General features: G+C 43.0%; 1 protein-coding gene across 1 annotated transcript in view; it reads left to right on the top strand.

Moving 5' to 3' along the window:
- Slc24a3 (solute carrier family 24 member 3) overlaps positions 1-27,297 on the top strand; it is a 458,281-nt gene that overhangs the window by 64,163 nt on the left and 366,821 nt on the right. Inside the window, exon 2 of the mRNA XM_057781502.1 lies at positions 6,151-6,279. Within this exon, the coding sequence (XP_057637485.1) occupies positions 6,151-6,279 (129 nt within the window). The remainder of the gene's footprint in view (positions 1-6,150; positions 6,280-27,297) is intronic.

Here is a 27,297-nt window from a genome sequence, read left to right as displayed (position 1 = left end):
CTGCAGAAGGCGGTCTGCAGGCTGCTGGCTTGTGCAAACTCGACCTCCAACCTTGGGGTGAAGACCTGGAGTGAATAGAGTGGAGGCAGCTGTGTAAACTGCACCGTGGGTATTTATAGCTTTGGTGAGGCTTGCAGGGCCAGCCCCGAGTCTGCCAGTGGCCATCACCATCAGCTTGAACCTTGTGCCCTGAGACTGAGTTTTCTGCTCCTCCCTTTTTGAATGATGCAGGAGATTCCATAACTTAGCTTGTGCACCTGCAAGCAGGGAGGGGCTGTTGCCATGGTGTTCTGGATCCTTGGGAATGGAGGTTCTCCACTCTCGTTTTAAAAAGCAGGACAGCATTCCAGTTTTCTAGAGGGTAGAGTTGTGTGTACTCTCCGAGAGGGACTGTTGTTCCTGTGAGGCCACTCCCCTGCCTCCCATAGCACTCCAGAACAAGGTGGGAAAATGAACGCCTAGACTATGGGCTCAGATATGGACTTGGGTTACATTTGGTTGATCAACGTCTGACACGAAAGGGTAACAGGATGTGGTGATGTGGCATAGCAAGGGGACTTGGTGCCTAGCAGAGGGACATGCAAGATACATGCTACATTCTTCTATTTTCCATTTTTATTAACATCTATTAATTGCACAGAATGTTATATGGTGACATTTTCATGCATATATGTATGCATTGTGTATGTATGTATGTATGTATGTGTGTGCGCACACATGTGTGCTTTGATCACATTTATTTCCCCAATCACTCTTACTTACCCCTCCCTCTCCTTCTGCTCTACTTTCATCGATGATGCCATCCTCAACCTGTCTAGGCCTCTGAGGAGTTAATCCCTTGGCAGAGAACTAACAGTACCCCCCACACCTTCTCTTCCGAGCCTAAGACCAGTGTCTGAGAAAGGTTAGAAGGCCTGAGAGTCAGGCTAGCAGACTAGAGATCGTGTATTAGGAGTCAGGGCTGTGAGCTGAGGATCTGGGTCATGGATCAGGCTCCCAAGAAGATCCATTATTGGTATCTGAAATCCCTGGGTTCTGTGTGTTTGGGTCATGGGAAGGAGAATGGGAGAGAACCCGAGAACGAGGGGAAGGGGGAGGACAGAGTGCAAAGGGTGAGCACACAGCTCTGTAACGGAAACTTGGCACCCAGCCTCCACTCTCTTTGCTTCCTCAGTGCGTGCGGCTCAGATCTCAGATTGAGAACTGAGTTTCCTCCTTCGACAGCAGCAGTCCACAGCATCTCTGCGGCCCCCTCCTGTCACTTCTTCTGAGAGACCACAGCCCTACAAGCTTCCTCTGTGGGTGACATGTGACATGGGAGCCTGCTGCTTTTCCCCTGTGCACCTCCTGCCTCCTCCCCTTCCCCTGACTAATTAGGCCAACATGCAACTTCCAGGGCCTGGCAGATGAGAAGCCAAGAATGCTGTGGACTGAGGCCAAGTGTTTTTGTTGACATTGCTCGAGTGTAGCTTTGCGGAGCAGCCTCTTGGCTGTAGGAGAGAAGTCCAAGGAGCCAGGGAGGTGAGTTAGGAGGGAGAAATGAAAGGAGCAAGTGTGAGCATCCTTTGCATTATCTGCTTCACTTTCCCCTGCCTCCTAGCTCCCCTGCTGCCTATACTTTGTCATTTCTCTCTGTATGCAAGGATACAATGGCTCTTGTCATAGATAGTCAGGTTCTTGAGTAGAGTGTCAGGCATAGAATGAGATTTTACTAGTGTTTGAGTCTTTGGTCTGTGATGCTTTCCAGGTGTGCTGCTCAACTTTGTAATAGTTTCTGGGGACTGTTTAATAGGTCTCATGAGATAGTCTTCACCCATACCTGTTATTAAATGCAGGCCCCTTTCCCAGTCTACTTTGCTATTAGCTGTGCATTGCAACCAGGGTGAGCATCTTCCATCCAGGGATCTACCATGAAACTGGCCTTTGAAATCATTAATCCTGGGTTCAGATCTCTCCTCTGCTTCTTGCTCACTGTGCAATGCAGGGCAAGTATTTATTTATTTATTTATTTATTTATGGCAAGTATTTTTAAACCAGGACATGCTTCCATTTCATTTACTTATTTGCAAAAATAGCGCTACTATTTTCATATAGGTTGTTTGCACATAGTAGATGTTCAATAAGCGTAATGACAAAAGCTATGGAAGTATTCGATATGGCCACAGATTGCCTATGATCTTAAGCAAGTCGCTGCCACTCTGAGTTATTTAGAGATACATAGGCCCTGAAGCCTTCTCTTCTTACCAAGAGATTTTTTTGAGGAAATCAAACTGAGCTATAACACCATCAAACTTTGCTCTTACTGGATGTTGTTACTATTTTTATTATTAATATTTTCTCAGACTCCGAACATCATTGTTGTATCAGTGGTCAGTGGTCAAGTCTGTTTTTGTTGAGATAAAAGTTTGTAGGTTTTGGAAGGCTGAGGTACTGTCTTAATAGTGTCTAATTCCTGAAGATATTGAATCATTATGTTAAAAAATCCTCTAATTTTCTGCTACAATAGCTGGCTTTGCTTTTACATCTCTTAATTGGTATCAGCTTTTCTCTTAGAGTCACAGAACCATGGAAACTTGGCAAACGAGCTTTGGGAGTCATTGGAAGGAATACTTTTGCCTCTTTGCAAGTCTTTGGGGGTCTGCCTGAACCTTAAGGCTGCAGGTCCACAGAGCACCAAATTCTGAACCACTTTATGAGGACAGATAGTAAACGGCCACTCTGCCAGCCACAGTATGACTGTTTCTTTAGACACTGTGTGGACTAGCAGATAGCATAGCACTATGCTCATACCTGTTGTTCAGACTCTTCATTGCTCACTGACACTGTACAGCTTCCAGAACCTCCATCTTGCTATCCAAGGCCCTTGCTTGGCACCAGAGCTTACTTTGGAGCTCTGTGTCATAGGTTAGAGAAGCTGGAGAGGGCCATAAAGATGTGGCTCAGCAATAAGCACATGTACTGCTTCTGCAGAGGACCTGAGTTCAGTTCTCAGCTCCCAAATCTGGTGGCTACAGCAGTCTGGCCTTTATGGGCACCTGCACTCAAGAACACATGTATACACACACACACACACGCACACGCACACACACACACACACACACAATTTTAAAAATAAGAAATAAAAAATAAAAACCTGAAGAATTAATGTTTGTGGGAATAACCTTCAACCTATGGCAGAGGAGGAGTAGGTAGACCAATTCCCATGTTCCTCCACATCTTGGGTATCTGAGATGCTTGCTCTCTGGCTTGTAGCGCTTTCAAATGGGCCCAGTGCTCCTCACATATTTTTGCAGCTGGCTGGATGCATACCTTCCCTATCATACTTCTCTAATCCCCGGCACATTCTTCCTTGGACTCATGTCTGCAAGTCAGTCGCATTCACATCTTCCTTAGGAGCTGCTCCTGACACCTAGCAAGTGATAAAGTGAAGGCCTCTCCCCAAAGTTTTGATAGTTTTAATCTGGTACACTTATGTTTAAAGATTGCTTATTGGAGTTTAAGGCCACTGACTTTATGCTTTCTTCATGAGTTCTTGGAGTTTCTTTTTTTTTCTCCTCTGCTTGACACCATTTTTAGTCATAGGACCAAAATTCAGGTTAAACAAGCTATTCAGATAACTTGATTGAAATTTAAACCCTTTCTTAAGTGTTGTTCTGATAATTTTGGCCAAATAAATACATGTAGCTACCATAGAGTATTTTTATACTCTGGAGTTGAAGTGATTGTTTATTGGACTGTTCTACCCTTCTCTGACTAGGGTTCTTCTCTGGTTAAATACCTAAGTTCTAATTAGATATCTTGACAGGTTTGCATTCAGGATTAGAGCTGTATTTGGGGAATACATGAGCTGCTGCTACTCTCTGGAGATTTTGAAATGAGAGGCACACGAGCACTGCCCTTTACAGAAAGGTCTAGGACCCTAAGCTATCCATGCATAAGTTATGAACAGTGATTTCACCTTGTGCTTACTGAATACCTTCTGTGATCTTATAGCATTTTCTCGCTGGAGAGATAATGTTCATATTCTCTTATGTAGTGTTGTGAGAATCAAACTCTGTAATGAAGGTAAAATTGTTTGGAAAATTGAGAATCACTGTAAAAATAGAGACTAGGAGATGGTGGCTTTTAGCTCTATGTTGACCATTTCAGAATATCACACTGTCTGGACGTGCACCCTATGGGCTATGTGAAGGCCACTGGGCCCAAGAAATAGTCCCCTGCCTTATAGTTAGAACCATTTTTCTTTTTTATGTTTTTATTAAGATCTTTTTAAATTTTAAATATATTTGATCTTATTTTTTTCTCCCCCAAGTCCTTCCAGATCCTCTCCCCCCTTTCTACCCACCCAACTTTAAGTTCTTTCTCAAAAAAACAAACAAGAATTCAATACAACCGTTTTTTCTAAACACGACTATTCTAGCCATCTTGGAGGTGTTGATCTCCCATAATTTCTTTCCTTTATGCCAGGCTTCTGGAATGAACTACTATGTCTGACCACCTCCATCTCCAACAACCCCCTCATGGCCTCTGTCCCTAACAACCCTCATATGGCCTCTGTCCCCAACAACCCCCTCATGGCCTCTGTCCCCAACAACCCCCTCATGGCCTCTGTCTCCAACAACCTGCTCATGGCCTCTGTCTCCAACAACCCCCATCTGGCAAGCTCAGGCTCTCATTTCTCTGTTTGTCTTGCTGGATTTGTCCATAGTGTTCAAGACTGTTAGTTTTTCTTCCTTAGATGCTTCTTCCTATTTTTCATTCCACCTTGCTCCCTTCTTTCCACTTTTTTTCATGATGCTTTGTTGAATTTTTTTTAAAACGCCTGCTCGCTGGACAAATGTTAGATTCTCAAAGATTTTCTTTCCCTGTTTCTTTAGTCATCACTAATGCATGTGTGCATGGAGTCTCCCTCCAGTCATGAGACCTGCAGGGAACCCATCTGGACTATATCCCAAGGCCTTCCCTGGGATCTCTTTTGTATTAGCTCTCTTGCCTGAGGTATCATTACCAAAAAGCTATATCGTTTCTTCCTGATAATCTTATCGATAGAAACTTCAGACTCTGTATCGCCTAGACTAGATGGAGAGCCTCTTCCCTCATGTGCCCTGTCTTTTCTGTTTTTGTACTGACATGTTCATCTCCATGGTCATATAACCCAGAGATCTAGACATGCCTTCTAAAGTCATCTTTTTCCTTCATGTCTGGTTTTATGGAATCTTATGCTGGGTCCCTTACAGACCACTGCTTTGGAGACGGTGAAATGGTACCTTATCTTGGGTAACCCCAAGAAGCAGTTTCTGAGCATAAATTCAGATGCAGTTGGTTTATGTAAGAGATGGTTTAAGCAAAAGTGGTGGTGATGTAGACATTGGTAGGCTAAATTGGTAGTACTGACTGAGTACTCAGTAGAATCCATTGTTCCCTTGGATTGGTTCTTTTGTTTTGTTTTGTTTTGTTTTGTTTTGTTTTGTTTTATTTGAGACAGGTTTTCTCTGTATAGTAGCCCCGACTGTCCTGGAACTAGCTCTTGTAGACCAGGGTGGACCTGAACTCACAGAGATCCGCTATCTCTGCCTCCTGAGTGCTGGGATAAATGTGTGCACCACCACCACCTGGCCCAGATTGGTTCTTAATGGTGTTATATTTGTAGTTTGAATTTAGCTCTTCTGATAGTATTGTTGCCATGGATATCATCCAATGGCTACAAGTCTAGACTGTCTCCCTCACTATTATTGGTTGTTAAATATTTCTTAGCATCATTAGGTATAGGGGATTGAAATCCAGAGGAGATAACCATCAACCAAATATACTTATCAAGAGATTTGTCTTGTGGACATCATTAGTTTATTCACACTGTGGGAAACTCTGGAATCCAGTATAGAAGGCATACCTCGCAGTCATCCTTTTCAAGCAATGAAGTGTTCATACATGAGTTCCTTCCTGTCATTGGATAGAAGGCCGCTTTTGTTGCGTCTAGTAGGATTCAACAGTAAGAGGAAACCCTCAAACAGTTATAGTCAACATGCCTTAAAAGCACTATGCAATGCAGAGGAAGACAATAGCTGATTAAGGCAAGGCCAGCATGGGTAAAGACTGACATTGCATTCGGTTGTTAGTGATACATGGTGATTCTGTTTTTTCCTTCTCTAGAGCTTGACCTCATGGATCTCCTCGGGGAAGACAGAAAATGGATGGTGGGGAGGAAGCTGATGCAGGCGAATGATACACTGACTTCTGAAGATGCAGGACTCCGAAGCAGCAAGAATTGCACTGAGCCAGGTAATGGTGGTGGCGTTGTCCTGGCAATGCTGCCATTTTCCGTGTTTGTGGCCAAGGATGAGCTTGGTGACTTGTCTCTTCTTTAAATTCTAATCTGGAGAGATTTTAAAGATGCTTGGGGCATATGTCCCAGAAACTCACATTCATTCTCTCAAAGGGCTCAGCACTCAACAATGTGAAGATCGTGCATCTAAAGATGGGGATAGAGAGTTGTCATTGTGCTCCCAAAGGCCTTAGATCTTTTGATATCTAAAGTGTTTCGTGAAGTCATGTGTCTACTCCTTTTTGGAAAGATGAGTAGAAGGATCGTTTTCTACCATGCCAAGCATCTTAATAATCATTTCTCAAATGGAAATGGGAAAAATGAAGACCAGATACTTGTATGTCTACCCAAAAATACTATATAACATATGGACCTCAGATTGGAGGGCAAATGGTTACTATGTGCTGTTATTAAAGGCTCACAAGGAACACTTTCAAAGGTCAGTGAAGCATGTACAAGCTGTATTAATTGTAAATGAAAATGGCCATGATGGGTCTAAAGGGCCTTGCTGAGTGGATAGTCATGTATGACCTGAAAAGCACAGACATGTCAAGGATTGGCCTGAACAGACAGGGGAGGAAAAGTGCAGGTTCTACTCCAAGGACTCGGTTAGATATCTTGTCTGGTAGCCAAACAGTTTTCAATGGATATCTTCAATTAGGAGGCGAATGGTAAGTAGGACATAGGAAGACAGAAATCACAGCAGTAGAAATCTCATTTCTACCTCTGTGGCGGAAAGAGTGAAATGCAATGTGACGTGGTGATGAAGACCCTTCATTGAGTGTGTCTATCTGCAGGGTTGGTGGAGAAGGAAGGGTTCTATTTCCTGCTGGTGTGGCTTTGTTTGTAGGAAGAAGGCAGGCAGTCTTGCCATTTGTCTCACTCTATTAGGAATGTCTTCCTCACAGAGAGTAGGGGTAGAAACTTTAGGCACATTGAAAGCCATTTCAAGGTAAGAAATGGCTCAACTTCGTAGATAGCAAAAATGTCCAGATTGATTAAAAAAATCCACAAACTTAGCATCTATTGGAGTTGTCCAGAGAAGAAGAGATGATAGGTTTTCAGAAGAAGAGAGGAGGCAGTGAAAGGGAGTTCAGGCATGCTGTACCGGGAAGATTGTGATGTGCATGTATGGAAATGTCATAATTAAACCCACTATTAGGCACAATTGTTATATGCTCATAAAACATTACAAATAATGGTTACAAAGGAATATGGTGCCAGAATTGATAATCCTATCTTACTCATCTGTAGATTAAAATGATTCACTTTGGGACCTTGACTCTGAACTAAGCTATAGGGAGGGATTTTCATGCCTGAAGCAGAGAGCCCTGTTCACATTCTAGCGTGTTGGGGCCTGCATTTTTCAACTTCCCCTCCCTTGGCAAACTGTGGGGGACCACTTCCTTTCCTGAATACCATTTTTGTGTAATGTTTCTAACTGTACCCTGGATGATAATATTCAGTGACAATTTAAATCAAATGGCTAAGGCTAAAGAGAAAGAGTACTGACTGCTCTTCCAGAAGACCAGAGTTTTGATTCTTAGCACTCACATGTCTGTAACCCCAGTTCTGGGAATCCAATACATTCTTCTGGCCTTTGCGTGCACCAGACATATCTATGGTACACAAACATACATGTAGACTAAATACCCATACACAAAAAAATTCATTAAAATTAAATCAAATGAACCAAAATAACATAAAATAAAGCATGCTTTAGATGCTCCCTTGTGTTAGCCATGTGTCCCGTATCCAGTTGCTGCATGTGGCCGGTAGCTGCTGTAACTGGGCAGCACAGGTCCTCAGACATGTTTATCAGCATGGGAGGGATGAATGGGCAGGATGGTCTAAAATTTCCAGACTCATTTTCTGCCTTACTAGCTCACTTGCAGATATCTCAAGAGTGAAGAGTAGATGTGTGTCTCTGTGATCTGCCTTTCCAACCTTCCAACCTAGATCTTGGAGTCACACCTAGGTTTGAATTCTAGCTTGGGACCTATGGGCTGTGGGCAATGTAACCAGGTTATCTTAGCCCATCAACTCCTCAGAAATTATGGCAAGCATCTGCTCTTTCACAAATGTGAATTGGTACTGACTTCACAGAGTATGCACCATTTAGGACACCTTGCATGATAGTAGTATTGTAAGAGTCGACTTGTGAACTCCCCGTTGATGCTGGAAGGTTTCTGTCTCCCCATTTCAGATGATCCCTAGAGCCACAGTGCCATCGCTACTCCACAAGAGATGATCAGTTTAGGTCTGTCAGCTGCCCACTCTCTCAAGTGGTCCAGAGCTGAGCGTCAGGCAGTCAGCTGGACTGTGAGAATCAAGTGCTCTTATCTGTCAGACAAGCTCAGAAGATTCTGTGCTGGTAATAGCGCCATCATCTCCACTGACCTCCATGACTAAGAGTAGTGTGATCCAAGCATTCTGGGCATGCAGGAAATAGCTGGCTCAGGGTCTTCTGAAGATGAACAGGTATTTTATGGGACAGAAATAAAAGCCAAATCATAGATAAGGCTGTGATTTAGTGTTATTAATTTAATAGTCCATCGACCCCCATACCATGGGGGTATACTGAATATTCCTAGTAGCTATCTGAAAGCATAGAGACCACTATATTTATTATATATGTGTAAGTATATATACATATATATACACACATATATAGTTTTCTTATATATGAATACCTACAATAACGTTTGATTTAATAGAGATGGATAATAATGACTGCTAATAAAATAATTATAGCAATGTACTATAATAAAAGTTAGGAATTGCTTATGTCTGGAATTTTTCATTTAATATTTTTGGACCATAGTTGACTGTAGGAAACCAAAATAAATGAAACTGTGAACTTCTGTGTGATCTCTACCTCTGACTCATTGAGTGGGAGGACTTAGCTGGAGTGAGCTGTGGCGGATCCATTCCCCAGTCATTGTCCGTTTTCCTTTAAGAGGCTCTGAACACAATGAATATCATTGTGCTGGCTGAATACAGTGGTGTCTGCTCTCAGAAGTCTTCATGTCAGAGTGAGGAAGGGAGCCTGCGGTTTCTGGACTCTTTCCCTTCTTATTTGTGATGCCAGCAGTGGCCCTGCCTTGACAGAGACTATAGCTGGGGGTTCCCTCTGTGCTTGGAGGGGTGATTGTTTGCACAGGAACTGGAGCATGCTGGGTGCCAGTTGAGCTGTAGCCATGTGAGCCAAGGTGTCAAGGTCATAAGCAAGAGTTAATGTAACATTTGTCCCAGAGCACGGTCTGTTACTACTTATGTTGTCACCGTTTTCAGTTCCAAGACTGTGTCCTTGGAAACCCTTGTTTCAGAGGCCGGTAGAGGAAGCCTATAGATTTGGGCTCTAGCAGTAAAATTAGGACATTTATTTCCTTCCGTTGTCATGGAACTGGTGTGCTTCTCAGAGCTCCATTTCTTCAACTATGAAATAGAACTCCAGTTTTCATCCCTTCCATTACACAAACCCACTAATTCAGAGAAATTTCCAGAATAGAGACTGACCAAACTTCGACTCCAAGTCAACCTCCTGCTTGTCCTAATAACTTCCTTGCATTTTCGCAATTCCAAAGCATTTCAGCCTTCTCCTCCCTCCCCCTTCCTCACCTGTCCCTCTCTTCCCCTTCTCTCTCTGCCTCTCCTTACTTCTCCCTGAAGGTCAGCTGTAGCACGAATAATAAAAACCCAGAGACAGAGACTGGGGTTCAAGCTGAAGATTAGAAAAGCAAAGCAGCCAAGCCGCTAGAGAGTTCTTACCTCTACCAAGGCTCAGACAAATGAAGGGGCCATCCTGTCCTCAACGTGACTGCCCACTGCAGTGCTCTCTACCAGACCTCTCCTGCAACTATCTCCTTCTGCCTTATATTCCTCTCCACCCACCCTGCTACTCCTGTCTCCACTTCCCTAGTGCTGGGATTAAGAGGTGCATGATCCCAAGTGCTGGGATCAGCTTTGTGTGAGCTCGGTTCTTTTAGACAGAGTCAATCTTATATGGCCCAGGGTGGCCTTGAGTCCTTGGTTAAAAGTATATGCCACCACTCCCTGACCTCTAGTGGCTTACCTCTGCACTGTCATCTTTAGGCAAGCCTGATTTATTAAAACACAAATAAAATATCATGATAACCAATAGCCTAGAGCACCCCATTTATAGGCCAGGAGAGGCAGAGTGCAGAGCCTCTTATGAAATAATAATGTTCTATGTGACTGGTCTGGCAGTATTGGGGTGTCTTAGTCTTTATATGATACTTGTCACTTTTTAAGAATATATTATTTTAGGCATTTTTTTAATTTTTGCAAGAATGGCACATTTCATCTCCCCTGGTTTTAGTAGAAACCTTTCATTTTTCCCCTTCCAGAACTGAGTGTAAAGACTGACCTCCAGGCTCCAATTTTTTGTGCAATTGTTCCAGCTCTCTGTGAATTTTTGAGGCTGTTTTCTTAGCCTGACACTGCTGATTTCATCTGAAGCCTGGAAACATATTGTTTTTTTGGCAAATAGCACTTGAAATTGTTTATTCAGATGACCTATTAAGAGAAATTTCACTTTGAATAAATTTGAGCCACAGAAAATTAAGTTAGCTAAATGTAATATTGAGGGTGGTGCACAACTGCAGTAGAAATGCATTTTTTATAATAAGTCAGTATACGTTTGGCAGAGTTTTATTTATATACTTTGCAGTTGGGTCTCCAGAAACCTCCATCATCCCCATTTTCAGTTCTCCGATAATTTGAGGAAATGAGTTTCTTCTTAGGGTACCTCTCTCTGAAATAAACTTTGGAAGGAGGAAAAGAACTGAAACGATAGGCTTTGGAACGAGGCCCTTTGGATAGAGAAGTTCCACTCCTGGCTCACTCCACCCCTTGGCTTAGTTGGGTCAAAGGTCTGTAGAGGTAAGAAAGACATCTGGACCTGTGTTACAAGACCAAGGTGTGTACAGGTGTGCATGCAATGAGTTGCTTCTTCCTTTATCCTCCTTAAAGAAATGGAAAAGAAGGCAGGCTGACAGAACCATTTGCAGTCACTATAAGGGTCTTCAGGCACATGACAACCTGGCCAGCTATTCAGGCTGTTCCAAGGATAGCTACAGTATTCAGGCTAGTTCAGCAACATTCCGCCATTCTCACAGGTCAAGCAGTGAGAAGACAATACGTAGAGGAATCACTCAGTGGACTTCTGGCTTCAGAAGGCCAAAAGAGGCCAGTTTGTAGACGAACAGGATGAAAGGGAGTGGGGGGCTTTCTACTTCCGAGTCATTACAAGTTTAAAAGACATGGGCTCCGCCAGGAAAGGGCCATCTACCTTGCATTTCTTCTAACGTTGTCATCCCTTTATGATCTTCAAGACATTTTATTGAGACCTTTCTTTTTTAAAAGTAAACTGTTCTCTAACATAATCTGGTAAGTGGTGTCTGGAATTCTTCTGAAAAGCAGGCAAAGGATGATAAACCGTCCTTTGATGTAAGGCTTTGGGGGCTATTTGTAAAGCATGTTTGGCTTTTCAGAGTATTAGATGTTCATTAGCTGACTGGAACAGTTTGGCCCTTGAAACAAATGCACCCAGCTCAGGCCTCCAGCTTAGGAATGGGTGTCCTATGATGCCAGTTGGTAAGTAAATAATTGCAAGTCCATAATCACAATGGTGAGGGGAATTGGAGGGATTACTACTTCTAGTCTCTTCCAAATCCCTTCCCTTAATGTCAGTCTCAACAAACTAGTGCCCTTGGATAAAATGGCACTGTTAACTATATTTTATGAATAAAGTTTTATTAGAAAACAGTCACGAACACCCATGTATGTGTTATGGGTGGCTGCTCTTGTTTATTAGGGCTTAATTGAGTACTAGCAGACAATAGTGTGTGTGAAGCCAAAATTAGTTATCCTTTGACCCTTCATAGAAATATTTATTACTGTTCCCTGTTCTAGACCCTGACACAAAAGCCTCAGTGGCCTGGAGAGAAGATTAAACCAACAACGACTTTTTAAACTTCCTCTCTGTTCCCAACCCTCACCATCCCTGTACCACAATGAATACATCTAATGTAATCCCTAGGATTAGAAGGATTGTGAGCTACATATTTTTCATTTCCTGCTCCCTCTACTCCATCCTTCAATATTTCTCTGTTCTTGTATTGGGAATATGTTTAAAATGTTACTTGAAGAACAGGTTTCTACTCCCTAGAAGTACTTCAGAAGCGCTGTTCTGAACTGTCTAGCTTCTACTTTTCAGTCTCATTACTTCCTGCATTTGTTTCTCCCTTGAGTCTAAGAGTGAGCAGGGTTGAATCCAGGCATACCAGCCCATGCCATCCATGGACAGTTTCACCAAAGCTTGCATCTCAGGCATCTCCAGAATGGTGGGCAACACCCTCACCTACTTGAAGAGGTCATAAGAACAGAAATGGGGTGAGTGACAGCACCTACCTTTAGATCCACCCAAGGGAAAACTACTTCATAGCTCCATTGTATCTCTTGACTAGAACCGTGTTGCCTAAGCAGTGATGATCACGTCTCCCTCCTGGCTCAGGATCAAATGCTAGTTCATGTCTCTAGCCCTCTGAGTCTTACTTCTCTCTCCTCTGCCATTTCTGTAGCAGCAATCTATACAGGGTAATGGGGACACTCATTTGAATCTCTCACTAGGAAGTTATCCATTGTACAGCTTACCTTATTGTTTAGATAAAGCCAAGCTGGGGTTTCAATATATGAAGAATCCTCTCTGGAATCCACCACTAGAAGATGCTAGAATGAGGACAGACCAGCCAAGTGATAGCCTGGCACCCCTAGCTTTGGTGATGTGCACAATAGGCTTTTAAGTCATACCTACAAATCTAGATTGGCAAAGTGCCCTGATTTGCCTTCATCCACGTGTTCCCAGGGACCTCAGAACCACGAGCAACCTAGGTCTCATGGCTTTCTAGAAGTGGTCATTTCTTGGCTGGATCTGTGGCCTGTTAGATCAGAACTTCTGGAAGAAGACCCAAACATCTGGGTTTTCACAAGTTTTCTAGGGCGTGTTGGATACACTCAGGTATGAAGTCCCTTGGTCTAGCTCATGAGAGTCACTCAAGGAAATGTGAAGTTTATGTCTCTCCTTAGGCTTAGAAGCAGGAATGGCTTAGGTAAGAGAAACAAGGGAGGACCTTAGGGTGTAAGCAGCTCTCCCTGTCACACTTCGACCTGGAATGTGATGCTCTGTGTCTGGGAGATGAGGCCCAGCTCATCCCCTCCCCACCACCCCAAAGCATCTTTGTAATTTCTCCAGGATCCCGAAATCAGTCTCAGCTGACTGCCTGAGGGACACAAAGAGAGCAGAGCTGAGCTATGCACCACAGAGACTTCCACAGACACAGAGACTTCCTTCAATGGGATTCCTGTGGCCAATAGACTGATGTCCTCCTTTACCTCGTCTACTTAGGGCCAGGCCTAGCTAAGTTGAGAATAGTGTTCACATTGTACTCTAGAGAACCCATTAAATATGAATGTGTCTAGTTTGTTGTATGGGTGCTAGTGAGCCTTCTGATATGTTCTCATTCATTTCTATGATAGAAAAATAAAATCCCTGAATTAAATATTAACAGCCCTTTTTTAGAAACACAGAACAAAAATGATTTTATGCTAGCCTAGTATCTATCTATATAAAGACCCAGAGCTCATCTTGGGCTCCCAGTTCTGGCCCAATAGTAAGACTTCAAGATCCTACACACGCTTGAGATTAGAGAGAAGGAATCGAGAAAGGAAACATGGCAGGCTATAGACCACCTAGTCTGCAGACCATAATGAAAGAGGCAAAGGGTTGGGAGCCAAAGAGCAGGCTGGATTTATCAGTAGTTTGCTATTCATTTGTCTTGATGTCATGAGGAAACCTGAAGATAAGGGATGCTCAGATTTTTGTTGTTGTTTTGTTTTGAGACAGCGTTTCTTTGTGTAATAGCCCTGACTGTCCTAGAACTCACTTTGTAGACCAGGCTTGAACTCACAGTGAGCCTCCTGCCTCTGCCTCCTGAGTGCGGGGATTAAAGGTTAAAGGTGTGTGCCACCACTCTGGCTGAATGCTCACATTTTATAATCCTACAATAAGGGATGTAGGCTGGAGGAATCCTGACTTTGACACTCATGTAAAACAGCTGTTTAACATCTCAGGGACTCTGGCTCCTCCTCTGTGCAGCAGAGAGGATTCACAGCAGTGAGTTTATAAAGAGCACCAGGTCCTTTACACCCATCACGTGCTCAGCGTTGAGTGGATGCCCGTTTCCTGGGCATATGCTGTGACGAAGTGATCTCACAGACAGGGATTCAGGGAGTGACACATAGGGAGCTGTGATGTTTACTATTCATGTTACTGATTCTTTCCTGATTTGGGGGACATGAGAAGAGTAGAGTGAATTTGACAGATATTAATATAAAAATCTAGGAATAAAATAGAAATAGCTCTAACTGCCCAAGTATTTGTACAACACACAAGAACAGCCTATGGGTATAAAAATAAGCCACTAAATGTGTCTTTTATAGAGAAACAGGAATTCCGCAAATGAGAAATCTTGTTTGTTTGCTCTGGGCAAATCCAGAGAATGACTGCGGTTGGTGGGGATTTGGAGCTTTGCATGCTGCCTTCTAAGTCGTATGTATGGAATGAATCCCAGAGGGTGATGAAGAAGAGCCGAAAGGTGATGAACATGTTCAAATGATGTTGGATTTGTTCTGTGCCGGACTCTGCTTCCTGTTGTCTTAGCTCATATGACTGCTGTAACAAAATATTGTAGAGTGCTTGGCTCTAAGGAAAAGAAATCTGTTGCTCACATTTCTGCAATCTGGAAAATAAAAAGAAGAGGTACCTACAGATTTGGGGTACGGTGAGGGCACTCTTCTTTTTCTGCAGATGGCACCTGCTCACTCTAATATCCTGTGGTGTTAAGGACTGCATTCTTTTTCAAACATTCTCTTAAGATTTATTTATTTCATTTTGATGTGGATGAATATTTTGTCAGAACTTCTGACTGGGCATCAAAGATGTGTCTGGGGCTTATTGAGGTCAAAAGAAGTTGTTAGACTTCCTGAAATGAGTAATGAGTGATTGTGAGCCACCACATGGGTCCTCAGAGTTGAACCCAAGTCCTCTGCAAGAGCAATAAGTTCTCTTAACCACTGAACTATCCTCTCTAGCTCTCTCCCCAGATGACGAAAGCCTACCAGTGGTAACAACTAAAGAAGCATGGTGTATTGGGTGCCTTCCTGTCCCTGTATCACTTGCCTGTTCCCTTCTGGTGTTTCCTGGGATAGCCTCCTAAATAAACACTCAGATCCTTGTCTTGGTGTCTGCTTCTAGGGGAGCCTAAAGTAAGCTGAGGCACTGGACGGATATGGAAGTGTTCATGTGTTATCTTTATATGGGTCATTTACAAATCAAAAGTTACCTACTAAAATTCACCTTGTAAGGGACTGAGGAACATAAATGACAGGTAAGGGATTTTTTTTCCAGGGACAGAATTTGTTGGAAATTAAGAATCTTACTCCATTCAACGACCCTAATACAATTTTCACTTTAGTGCAAGGGCCTGAGTTTTGTTTGGTTGTTTGGTTGGTTTTTTTTTTTGTTTGTTTGTTTTGTTTTTTGTTTTGTTATTTTTCCCCCTATCTTAGCATCTATGTCTCAAGAGATGCAAGTGTGGAATTCTTCTCTCTGATGCTATGACTGTTAACTGTAATAAGGAATCTGTCCAGCTCCAGAAGGATGCTGCATAGACCTCCTGGCTCCCAGAAACTTCGACATGGCTGTTTACACAGTGGATCTCATCACTACCCTCCCTTCAATCCCTTAGCTTCCCACCTCATACTTACTATAGCTTAAGAGACAGGACTGGCAATAAGGCCTTAAGAACCACAGAGACATTTCCTACACCCCATCCCTTTCCTTAGTCCAGTCCACAGTTCCCCTTTGGAGAGAGATGAGATGGGAGATTACAGGTAACTGGTCTTCTCTAAGTTTCTTTGCCTGATGAAGTTTTCAATACCACATAAGGGTAAGTAATCTGAGGGAAAAAATGATCAAAATTTACAAGGCTTTTCCCAGAAAGAAACCCAGTCAATTCATTAACAACCCAGAGAGTTTATCATTGGGTATTTGCTATCTGCACAATGTATTCGCTATCTACATGTGTTGATATGTGTTTGCATGTATGTACATATACCTAAGGATGTATCTATACTCCAAAATATGGGTGGATCTCAAAGCTGTGTGCTAAGAAGGCGTCTATCAAAGCACATGCTTCCACACAGAGTTCTAGAACAAGCATGAACTATTCCATAGTGCTAGCAATATGATATGTGGATATGAGGAGGCAAGATGGGCCTGGAAGATTCTAAGAAACTGCACGAGAGAGCTTCCCGGGGTCATGGTGTGTCTTTAGCTTTGTTGTTGTTGGATGCACAAGTGTATAGCTGTGACCAAATCACCGAGAGTAGAATTTAGACTTGTGGGCTTCATTCTGTAGGTAAATGTAGCCCACAAAGAAGGGAAAAATAAACTTTAGCTAATGATACATTTATCAGTCTATGAATGGGAAGGAGTATAGCTTTAGTTTGTCTGACATCTGGTCTCAGTATGTAGCCCAAGCTGGCCTTGAATTCTTGATTCTTCAGTCTCAGCCTCCCTATTGCAGACATGAGGGGGATACATTAATTTCTGTAAATTGCTTTGAAATGCACCAAAATATGACAGATTAATGAATGGATGCTGGCCAGGCTACATGGAAAATACTGAAACAATAAAATATAACTTTCATCACTTTAATGCTGGGTCTGTGGTCTGTAGGTGGCCGCTCTAAAATTCTTCCTACCTTCTTGGATGCTGGCAAATGTTCACAATAAAATGTTTGAGACAACAAAATTGAAGACAAGATTCTTAAAACTGAAAGGGGAGAGTGGGGTTGGAAATTTTCATATAAATAACGTCAATTTGTGTCATTTTCACACAATAGTTTAGATTTCTAATGATAACTACTGAGAGATTGTATCCCCCTGGGAACTCTTAAGCTGAGCCAATAAGCACCAAGACATTTGGTCTGGGCATCTTAAAGAAATTCTCCTTTTATAGCTAGAAACAGAAAATAATTCTGCAGAGGGGCCAGTGTCCTGTCTGAAACCAGGGTCAGAGGGTACAATCTACTGACCAAGGGAGAGGGACATCTGTGTGACTACTTCTAATTCAGCCTTAAATAATTCAATTTAATCAGTCAGCCTAGCATTTGAGATTGGAGAAACATAGGAGGTCAGTAGTTTCTATGTCTGTGAAACATGGGTCACCTCTTTTGGGGTAGTCTGACTGTAGTGACATTCCAAAGACAGGCACACATATGAGTACGCAGAATGGAGGAAGTGGGGTGCCATATGAGTGCTGTGTCTCTCCTAAATTCGCATGTTGAAATCCTAGCCCCCGAGGAATTAGAAGCCAAAATGGGATTTTAAAGTCCTTGTGGAAGAGAATTTACAGGCACAGAGGACACACCTTGGAGTTCTTCTGTTTCAACAGCCATGCCTCAGGGAAAGGAGTGCACAGGTTCTGGTGGTTAGAAGCTGGGCCAGTGTGTTCCCAAGAGCAGAGGGTAGAGAAGGACAAGTAGGGCCCTAGCAGCCATTGGCTAATCTGCTTCATCTGTCTCCTCACATGTCCTAATGTCCTGGGAAGTACATCCTAACTCCAGAGATTTTATCTTGTTCCATCCCCTTCCTCGGAATGTGCCCATTTGTGTTTGTCCCCCTCAAGGCAGGTACTCAGACTTGGTCCTCTAGAACTCCCAGCCTCATAATGTGTTTGCTGATAAAGGCTCCCAGTTATGGTAGGTTCAGGTCTGTGAAAATCACAAAACATATCCACCTTCCTCCTTTTATCATTTACTACCTCTCCCCTATGTCAGATGTCTGGGGACCCAGGAGGAAGCTCCAAACTTGTCACAACTGCAAAACTAGAAGCTACAAGAGAACCCTACCCCAGATTCTTCTGCCAGGGAACAGGATTAGCTGTCAGCAGAGGAAATTTTTATTTGCAATCCAGGGAAGCCAGCAAGTCATGTCTAGAAGTGTTGCTCAGAGAGAAGACTCCTTGAGGATTGAGTAGACGTTAGGGAGATGGTACCGCGGGAAACATCCTGCCCGCCCTGTGGCCCTTGGCGGGTGTGTGTGAGATGGTAGGGTATACACAGGTTTTTCTGGCTCTAGAGTTCAAAGCAAATGGATGCATAACTTTAGGCAACGCTTTAATCTCTCACCAGGCTCTGCCTTGTGTGAAATGAAATTTGTATTTCATACTAAATCATTTTTTCAAAGAGAGTTGGTCTGTTTAAAGTGAGGAACCCTGCACTGTCATTCAGCTGTTCCTTGATTTTCTTTTCCTAAAGGTTCTCAAAGGTGGAGCACATCTGTGGTAGCAATGCTCTTCAGCCCAAAGCTTGGCACAGTGGAGGGAATCCCCAGGCTGGAAGGAGGTGTGTGCATCCCTCAGAGGAACGAGAGTGTAGTTTCTAGGGTAGGTTTGTGCCTCATGGGATTTTCGGTCATGCCCACCAGTGCAGAGGCTTGGCCTGCTGGCTATCTCTGTGAGTATAGCTGGCCATCGTGACTTGTGTCTGCTAGGTAAAATGTAGCAGAAGCTGTGTACCTTCTACATCGGAGTTAACTGCGGGCAGTACAACCTCCATCCGGCTCTCTCCCTTGGGATAAGTTGATCTTGGAACCTGGCCACCACACTGGGAGAAAGCCAAGGTGTCAGGGGAAGCCACATGCAGGCTTTCCAGTCAGCAGTCCGAGCTGGCTCAACAACTGAACGTGAGAATAGAGACCCTTCCTGGATGACCCAGGCACAGCCCCTGTCTGATTGGCAACTTCAGAAGAGACCCCGAGGAGAAGTCATGCACCAGAGCCCAGCTACTTTCAGAACCAGGAACGAGAAAAATGAAACATCTGTAGTTCCTTGGTTCTGCCCACTTGGGTTGGTTTGTTCTGCAGCCACAGCGTCTGATGCAGTCATGAGTCCACTGCCCATCCCTCCCCTTCCTTTGTAGTGACTGTTCACTTCCTGTTTTCCCAGAAGTCATGGTCAGGGGAGAAGGGACAGGAGGAACATCTCTTTCCATGATGCTCAATCTCCAGGTTTCTCACCCTCTTTGTGACTTAGAGGCAGACAGAAGGTGTGTACCATACAGACTATCAGAGTAGCTGCTGTCTTCTCCCTACAGACAGGATCACTGTGGTTAAGGCAGCTATGACACACAGTTCTTTACTTACCATACTCTGGACTCTGGCCTCCACTGACCAAATTTTACTTTCATTGTTTAAATTCTATGTGTGTGTCAGTGGGGGCTTGTACAGAGGCCAGAAGAGTGTGTCAGATTTCCTGGAGCTGTGGTTTACAAGTGGTTGTGAGAGAACCGATGTGGGTGCTGGAAACTAAGCTCGGGTCCTCTCTAGTAATAGTACGTGCTCCTGACCACTAAACCATATCAGCAGCCCCGCTAATTTGATTTCTGGTCATGAGCCCCATAATCAAAACTGCATCCTTAGGAAGTAGCCAGCTGCAGGGTGCACAGCAGAGGCCTTGGTTTCCCTTCCAGTGTTTCAGTTTTTCCTGAGTGAATCCTTGTGAGGACCTCTATGTGTGTTCTCTCTCCCTGGCATCACTTTGTGTTCAGTCCAGAAATGGCCGGCTCCATGGGTTCCTTGGGAGAAATCTGGCAGGAGATCTGTAAGGGCAGGAGCTGTCATTTAGGGATTAATGGGCAACTCCCAGGGGAGGCAGGAGTGGCACACCTTTGTGGCTATTTGATCGCCTCTCCACATACATTAGAGTCATAAGCTTCTAGTACTCATAAACTTAAAAAATTCCTGTGGCCCAGGTCACATTGGAGATGCCTTTGGAGCCTCATTCTGAGGTGCTGTATCCTCATGTCCTTGGATACCTGTAGTGACAGGAAGTTCACTCTTTACCTCTTGCAAAGGCCTCTCATTGCTAGTTGCCTGGGGTTGTTAACAGTGTCATCTTTTTGAAGAGCCAAAGTTAGCTGTCTATGTTGTTCTGAGTTTGTACAATACATCTTCAGCCTTTCTCACTTGCAGATCTTTAAAGGCAGCTATCAGTTTGTTCCATTTTCCAGTTTCCCTCACTTTGGTCTTTCAGCCATCTCTTCCTGTGACATGGTTAAGAGCCTCCATCTCTTAACACTGTTGCCTCCCTGCTCACCTCTGGTCCTCACCACCATCCTTCCTGGTCACCTTCTTGTTCAAATGTTCAAATTTCAATCCTTTCCCCAGCTCTGAAAATCAGTTTGCTGCTGTGTTTGAACCTGTGAAGCAATGGAAACAGATTGAATCCGTGATCGGTTCCTAGACGAGTTGTTTCAGATGCACACTTAGCATTCCTACCATAATATTGAAGCCCACAGGTTCTGTCCAAGGAGGAGACAAGGTAACCAGGCACTTCTTGAGTGCCCCCTTGAAGCCAAGGCTGGGCTAAGTGCCCTGCCTTCAGAACCTCCTTAATTCCAGTACCACGCTTATGAGTCAGGCATTCCAGAGCAACTAGAGAGAGCTGGGTGGTGCTGGAATTACAGCCCAGCCATGCCCAAGGGCTGCTTCCCAATACCTCACCCCTCCCTGAGCCATGCCAGGGAAAGACTGGTAAGGATGCACTCTTCAAGTTCTGGCTGTTTCCCAGTGAGGGATAAATCCCGAATCAGGGCTGCTTTGCTCACTACCACATCCTCAGGATATGGATTTTTGCCTGTCATGTGGAAAGAAAGCTTTGCTGAATGAAGAATTGCATGAATGAATATCAGATTTCCATGTGGCAGTTTTTAATTCCTTCTTTCCTTTCTTCCTTCCTTCCTTCCTTCCTTCCTTCCTTCCTTCCTTCCTCCCATTCATTCTTTCTTTGTTGAAGCAAAACAGCAACAACAAAAACCTACTGAAATAACCAAACTTATAGGTATTTACTCTCAGAATGAATAAATTTGGACATTTAATATACCCTTGGGACTGGAAAAGTTTCTGAAAGAGTTCTATTTTTGGAATATTTGCATACACAAAATGGGATATCTTAGGGTTGGAACCTGCAGTTAATGGTGCAATTCATTCATGTTCACGTGCAGGTTTTGAAAATGCCTGAAGATTATTTCATATGATATTTTTTTTTTTTTGTACATGAAACAAAGTCATGTGCACTGAGCCATCAAAGGTCAGGTATGAAATCCCCTTTGTAGTTTTACATTTATTGGTGGAGACAGAGACTGCTCATTCATTTCCTGGCCGCCCAGACCCGAATAATCACAAAGAAATTTTATCAATTACAACACTGCTTGTTCTATTAGCTCAAGCTTCTCATTAAGTAACTCTTACATTTTAAATTAACCATTTCTATTCATCTATGTGTTGCCACGAGGCTGTGGCTTACTGGGTAAGGTTCTGTTCTAGCGTCTTTCTCCTTTGGCAGCTACATGGCATCTCCCTGACTCTGCCCACTCTCTCTATATATCTCTTCCAGCCTGGCTGTATTCTGCCCTGCCATAGGCCAAAGCTGCTTCTTTATTAATCCACAGCATACAGATGGGAATCCCACATCAGAATGGTACTCAGAAAGCTCCAGGTTTTGGAGTTATAGTTTGTTCTCTGTATTTAATCTTTTCAACTACAGGAAACAAAACATTTTGGTTCAAATTTTTATCTTTTATATTTAATTGACCAGATCTTTGACCTTCACTGCCTATTATGAAGGTGTCTGGCTTATATTTGGTATTTTTAACCTCGTGTGTATGTATGCATAGGTAACACATGATTTTGGTATCATTTCAAATGAATGTAAATGTTATTTTGCTTTATTAGCATTAGCATTCTATGATTCTCCTGTCATGATTGCGGTGAGCTCTAAGTATAGACTCTGGCTCATTTTTCTGCTGTTTCTTATTTACACATTGGCCAGTGATCAATGTGAGGGTGATTGTTCTCAGTTATTACTGTCATCCCAGGCTTTCAAGTGAGGAGCTTTAGACCCAACATGTAAATGACCTCTCTAAAACAGTTGAATGATGTGCAGTCAGAGAATCATCTTACTCTTTCTACCTCAGGCTGGTGGCCTTTTCTCATTGTTAACAAGCTCTGCCTTCAGGGAGTGGTCTGAGTAGAAAAGGGATCCCTATGTCAGCTGAAAGTTACAGGACGAGGGCTGTCACTTTAAGAGTTGAGTGTACATATGCTGTTGAAAAGATTACTCGTGTGTGTTAGCAGGGGCTATTCACGGTGTGGAGTTCCCCTTCTGTGTTGTCACCACCAGATGTGGACAGTGTTGTCACCAAGTCTATGACCTAGTGGGTGCAGAGCAGAATACCAACTCCTGACTCCTGCACACACAGGGCAAGAATTATGCTCGCCAGGAAGTGGTGTCCTTCTTAGGAGGTACAAGTGGCTGTGGGAAAGAGTATCTCCAAACTCCATCAAGATAGGGCCATTGCTGACTTGAGTTAACATCAATTTTGTTTCTCATTTAAACTGAATATAGTGTCTCACTAAGCAACGTCTTGAAACCAGTTACCACCAAAAGGGACCAATCACGTCTTCTTTCATTTCTGTTTAAAATTCAGCATTTAAGATTAGCCAAGGTTGGCAAGTTTCTCCGAAGATGCTCCTGTAACATTGAAGATACCTTTTCTTTCTCAAGGCATGGGATAGTGCAGTGTTCTTCAAACCACCTGGCTCTGTTCCCTCCCACTGAGACACCTGTGGGTAGTTTGTGTTTTCAAGTGTATGATAGTAAGCTAGGAATATACTGCAGGCTTGTCATCCCACCAACTCCAGAGGCAGGAGGATCATGAACAAAGCCAACTTTCTCTCAAAACTGAAATTTCTCACATACGATGCTTATTCATTTACTGGGAAGTATGTCTTGGGGTTCCTTGACAGTCTGGGCAGTCATCCTGTGGAGATCTGTCTGATTTCATACTCATGACTTGGTCGGCTTTTTCATAAAGAAATTCACTTGGGTTCTGTGAGTTCTGAACCTCCACACTAGGAGCTCACTTCCTTTTACATGAGGTTGTCACAAGGAGGATGCTGGCACACCTGACCCTGTAGCATCATACCTGAGTAGTGATTGTTAGCCATTGTTAGGATAGTCATTCACCAACGGCGTGAAGGAAGAGTGAGTGTCCTGTCATTGCCTGGACTGAACTGACTTTTCCACCTAGAAAGTTATGACAATTTAATCTTCCCATTCTGCTGGGGTTTGGCTTCGTTGGGGTCTTCGAGGACCAGTGGAGAAGACTAGAGGTTTTAGTTCATGCCCACCTGTTGCCTCAGGGTTTTGTGGCATAGTAGACAGAAATTCATTCATTCCCTAATGAATTCCTCCATGGTTCTCCTACTATTCTCTGTCAAAAGGAGTCAGCAAGGTTCTGAGCCCTCCATTCCTGTGCTTGCTTTTCTGTTTCTCAAAGAGAATGAAAATGAAAGTCTCCTAACTTAAAGCTAATAATAAAGCATTATACAAGGAAACAAGTATGTAAGAAAACCCTCACCATCAACAAAACGTCAAGGAGGTGTTTGGGGGAAGATGGGCTATGGAAGAGGGGTGTGATGGGAGTTTATTTTGGGGCATGTTCACTGCCTGGCTGCCTCAATAGTCCATATCCTTCAAACCCGACCAGGATATTTTGGCCCCATCTGTGTTTCGAGATCTGTTTTTCCTCTTTTATTATTTTTTATAAACAAAGCAATAGTTGTGCTGCTAAATTTACCTCTTCTAGTTGACTGCCTTTGACTGTTCACATACGATGTGTGGGGGTTGTTAGCAGCTTTCTCCTGAAGATCAACATGACTGGGGCTCTCATATCCTTGGAGAAGCATGGTCCCACAGGGGCCCCATAGAATTACTGACTCTTAAATGTCACATTTATTTCTATATAATTATGTTCTTTTCCCAGAGGTAGATTTTTGGAAGTTTTGGTTTTTGTTTTCATTTTTTTAAATCTATGTCTAGGCCTACCTGGTATCCTCAGTTTTTCTGGGAGAAATAAAACATTACAGCCTAGCCATGGCCATGAGAACCAGTGAGAAGGTGACTAACTCTGAAAGATATTTGTGTTAGTCAATTTTCTGCTGCTGTGACAAAATATCTGAGATAATCAGCTTTAAAAAAATAAAATTGGGGCTGGAGAGATGGCTTAATGGTTAAGAGCAGTGGTAGCTCTTCCAGAGGTCCCAAGTTCAATTCTGGGCCCCCACATGGTGACTCATAACAACCATCTGTAATGAGATCAAGTGCCCTCTTCTGGTGTGTAGATATACATGAAGACATAGTACTTTTATATATAAAGTATATAAATAAATAATTTTTTTTTACAAAAAGCTAAACATTAAAAAATGATAGAGTTAAAAAATGGCTCACCATTTCGGAAATTTCGGTCTGTTACCAGGGGGCTCTGCTAACTTTGAGCCTGTGATGAAGTAGAGCATCCTGGTGGGTACACCACAGCACGATGCCTAGGAAGCAACAAAAGTGCAAAGAGAGGACCAAGGTTCCAATATCTCATTTTGAGCCACTCCTTCGATGCCCTACCTTTATCCTGCTATCCATGATTTCTGAGAGGGTCCACCACCTGACAATTGCACACAGCCTGGGGACCCTTTAAAACCTAGTTAAGATCCAAACTCGAGCACCGTTTTATGAAATCTTCTTCCAGCGTCTTACCTCTTTGAATGCTGTCTTAGCACTCAGCATGTGTAGTGCTGGTTCACAAACCCAGTGGAGGATAAAGGATTTGTGGAAAGTGGAAGCACCTGTTAAAGAGTGTATCACATTCAGATACAACGGGAGCTAGTCCTCAGGGAGGCTCCTAGGACAGTTAAGGCTCAATGCCTCCAAGTTTTCTGTTTTAAGTACATGATGTCATCAGCGGTAGGGTCTTACCTTCAAGTTTTTAGAAGCAACTGAGGGCACTGAACATGGTCTATAATGTTTTGGGGGTCACTTGGATCCACTTATGGTTTTCACTCAATATATATACTAAGATGGCTTGAGTCTTATGGATCACTACATAGCAACTGTACCCATGAGATGCTTCATGAGGATCCTTGGCTGATCTTTTAAAGTGAGAGCTGAGGCTCCCAAGTACTAGAAGACTTCATAACATTCCTTGGGGTCTGGCTGTATCTGCTCTGATGAAGGCTTGGGGTGAGGTATAAGTCATGGCAAAACCATGGAAAAGAATTGAAAGAACATTTTGGCACAAAAACAGCATCAGTGTGACATTCTGTAGACAAGCCATCTTGACACTGGCTTGTCCATGACTCAATTATTAGATGGTCTTCCAGTTTCACAATGAGATTACTATAAAGGGCAAATCAGATAGTGTTTGTAATTGTGCCCAGTATTGTATAGTGCCCAGTGTGCCTGAAATACCCCATGGATCCTCTTTTATGAAGCACATATTTTTGTATATGAAATACACAGATGAACTAGATGCTTTGTTAAGGCCCCTGCTAGGGCAAAAGGGAATTCTTTTATTATTTTTAAGAAGACACACAAAAATGTCCCAAAATAGATTGAAAAGCTCCCATGGGAAAATAGACATTTTGATCATAAAACTGTTTTTGCAGAGCCCTCTCAGGTAGGGGGACCTCTGAGAAATGGGTCTTTGTCTGGCATATATCCTGTTTTTCCCACTAGAGCTTATACAAGGATATGGCATAGAGTATGTTTCAGTGAGGTGTTTTGTGAATGAATGAATGAATGAATGAATGAATGAACACCATGATGATTGTTGTTGTAGGTAGAACCTACATGAAACACCAGAACCTGTGGTTCCAGTGAGCTATAATGATGAGCATTTGGAAACTGAAGGGCAGATCCTTGGATGAACTGGTTGTGTTTAACTGCCAGAAGGCTCGTGTCCTAAGATTCATTGATCTTGAATTAAATAACTAATAACCCTTGCCTGAAAATTAGATGTGTCAGATGGACACTGAAAATGTGTTTTGATTAGAAATAACTTTGAATAAAGCCAGAGAAGAAGCTTCTATCATTCACTGTGCTTGAAGAACACAGACCATCATACCCTGTCAGAGACCCAATGCTGTTTCACTTCCAGAGCTTCTAAGAGCCACAGGGACAGATCTGTCTGATCCTTTTACATTCCCCTTTCCCAAACCAATGGAGCATCTTTCTGTTCATCTCTGCTAACCTCCTAGGAATCTGGAATTCTATAAAACATGCCTGGAGACATGCCTGTTCAGGAGTGTGTGAATCCCTGATTCCTGTCCAGGACACAGACCTCCACAGGCTCTCAGAGCCAGATTAACAGTCCCTGAAGCATCTCATTGCGGACATCCAATACAATCACGTAGTACAAACCCCCAGAACCTCAGAACCCATCTTGCTCAATTCATCATAGAAATACAGTAGTCCACCATTAGCCGTGGGTTCACCATGCATGGCTTCAGTTGTCTGTGATTAGCTGCCTTCTAAAATGATCAAATGGGGAATTCCAAAAATGTGTAACTTTGAAATTGTGTGACATTCTGAGTATTAGCGTGACATCTCCGTCTGTCCCTCTCCTTAAGAGAGATGTCCTGGATAATATTCTCCCTGTGTCTAGTGTTTGTATCCATGCTGTGTATGCTGCCTTTCCCTTAGTCACTTAGTTACCTAGACTCAGGAGTCAAATTCACTGCCATAATATTGAAATGTTTTTCTTCAAGTGACCCTTATTCCATGTCATAGTGTCCCCAAGCACCAGGGGTGTGGTGCTAGCGACTCAGCTATGTCAACAGAAGTTGTTAATTGCTTTAAGTGAAAAGGTGAGAAGTCATGACTTACGGGGAAAAAATTATGTTGAGAGGTGACATTTTGAGAGAACATACTCTGATTTTTATTATATTGTTATCATTATTCTATTTATTAGTAATTATCCTTAGTATCTTAGTAC

The sequence above is a fragment of the Chionomys nivalis genome, chromosome 9 (assembly GCF_950005125.1).
Source record: "Chionomys nivalis chromosome 9, mChiNiv1.1, whole genome shotgun sequence".
In the NCBI taxonomy this organism is placed as follows: Eukaryota; Metazoa; Chordata; class Mammalia; order Rodentia; family Cricetidae; genus Chionomys; species Chionomys nivalis.
Note: the sequence above shows the minus strand (reverse complement) of the source record. Positions and strands in the feature narration are given on the sequence as shown.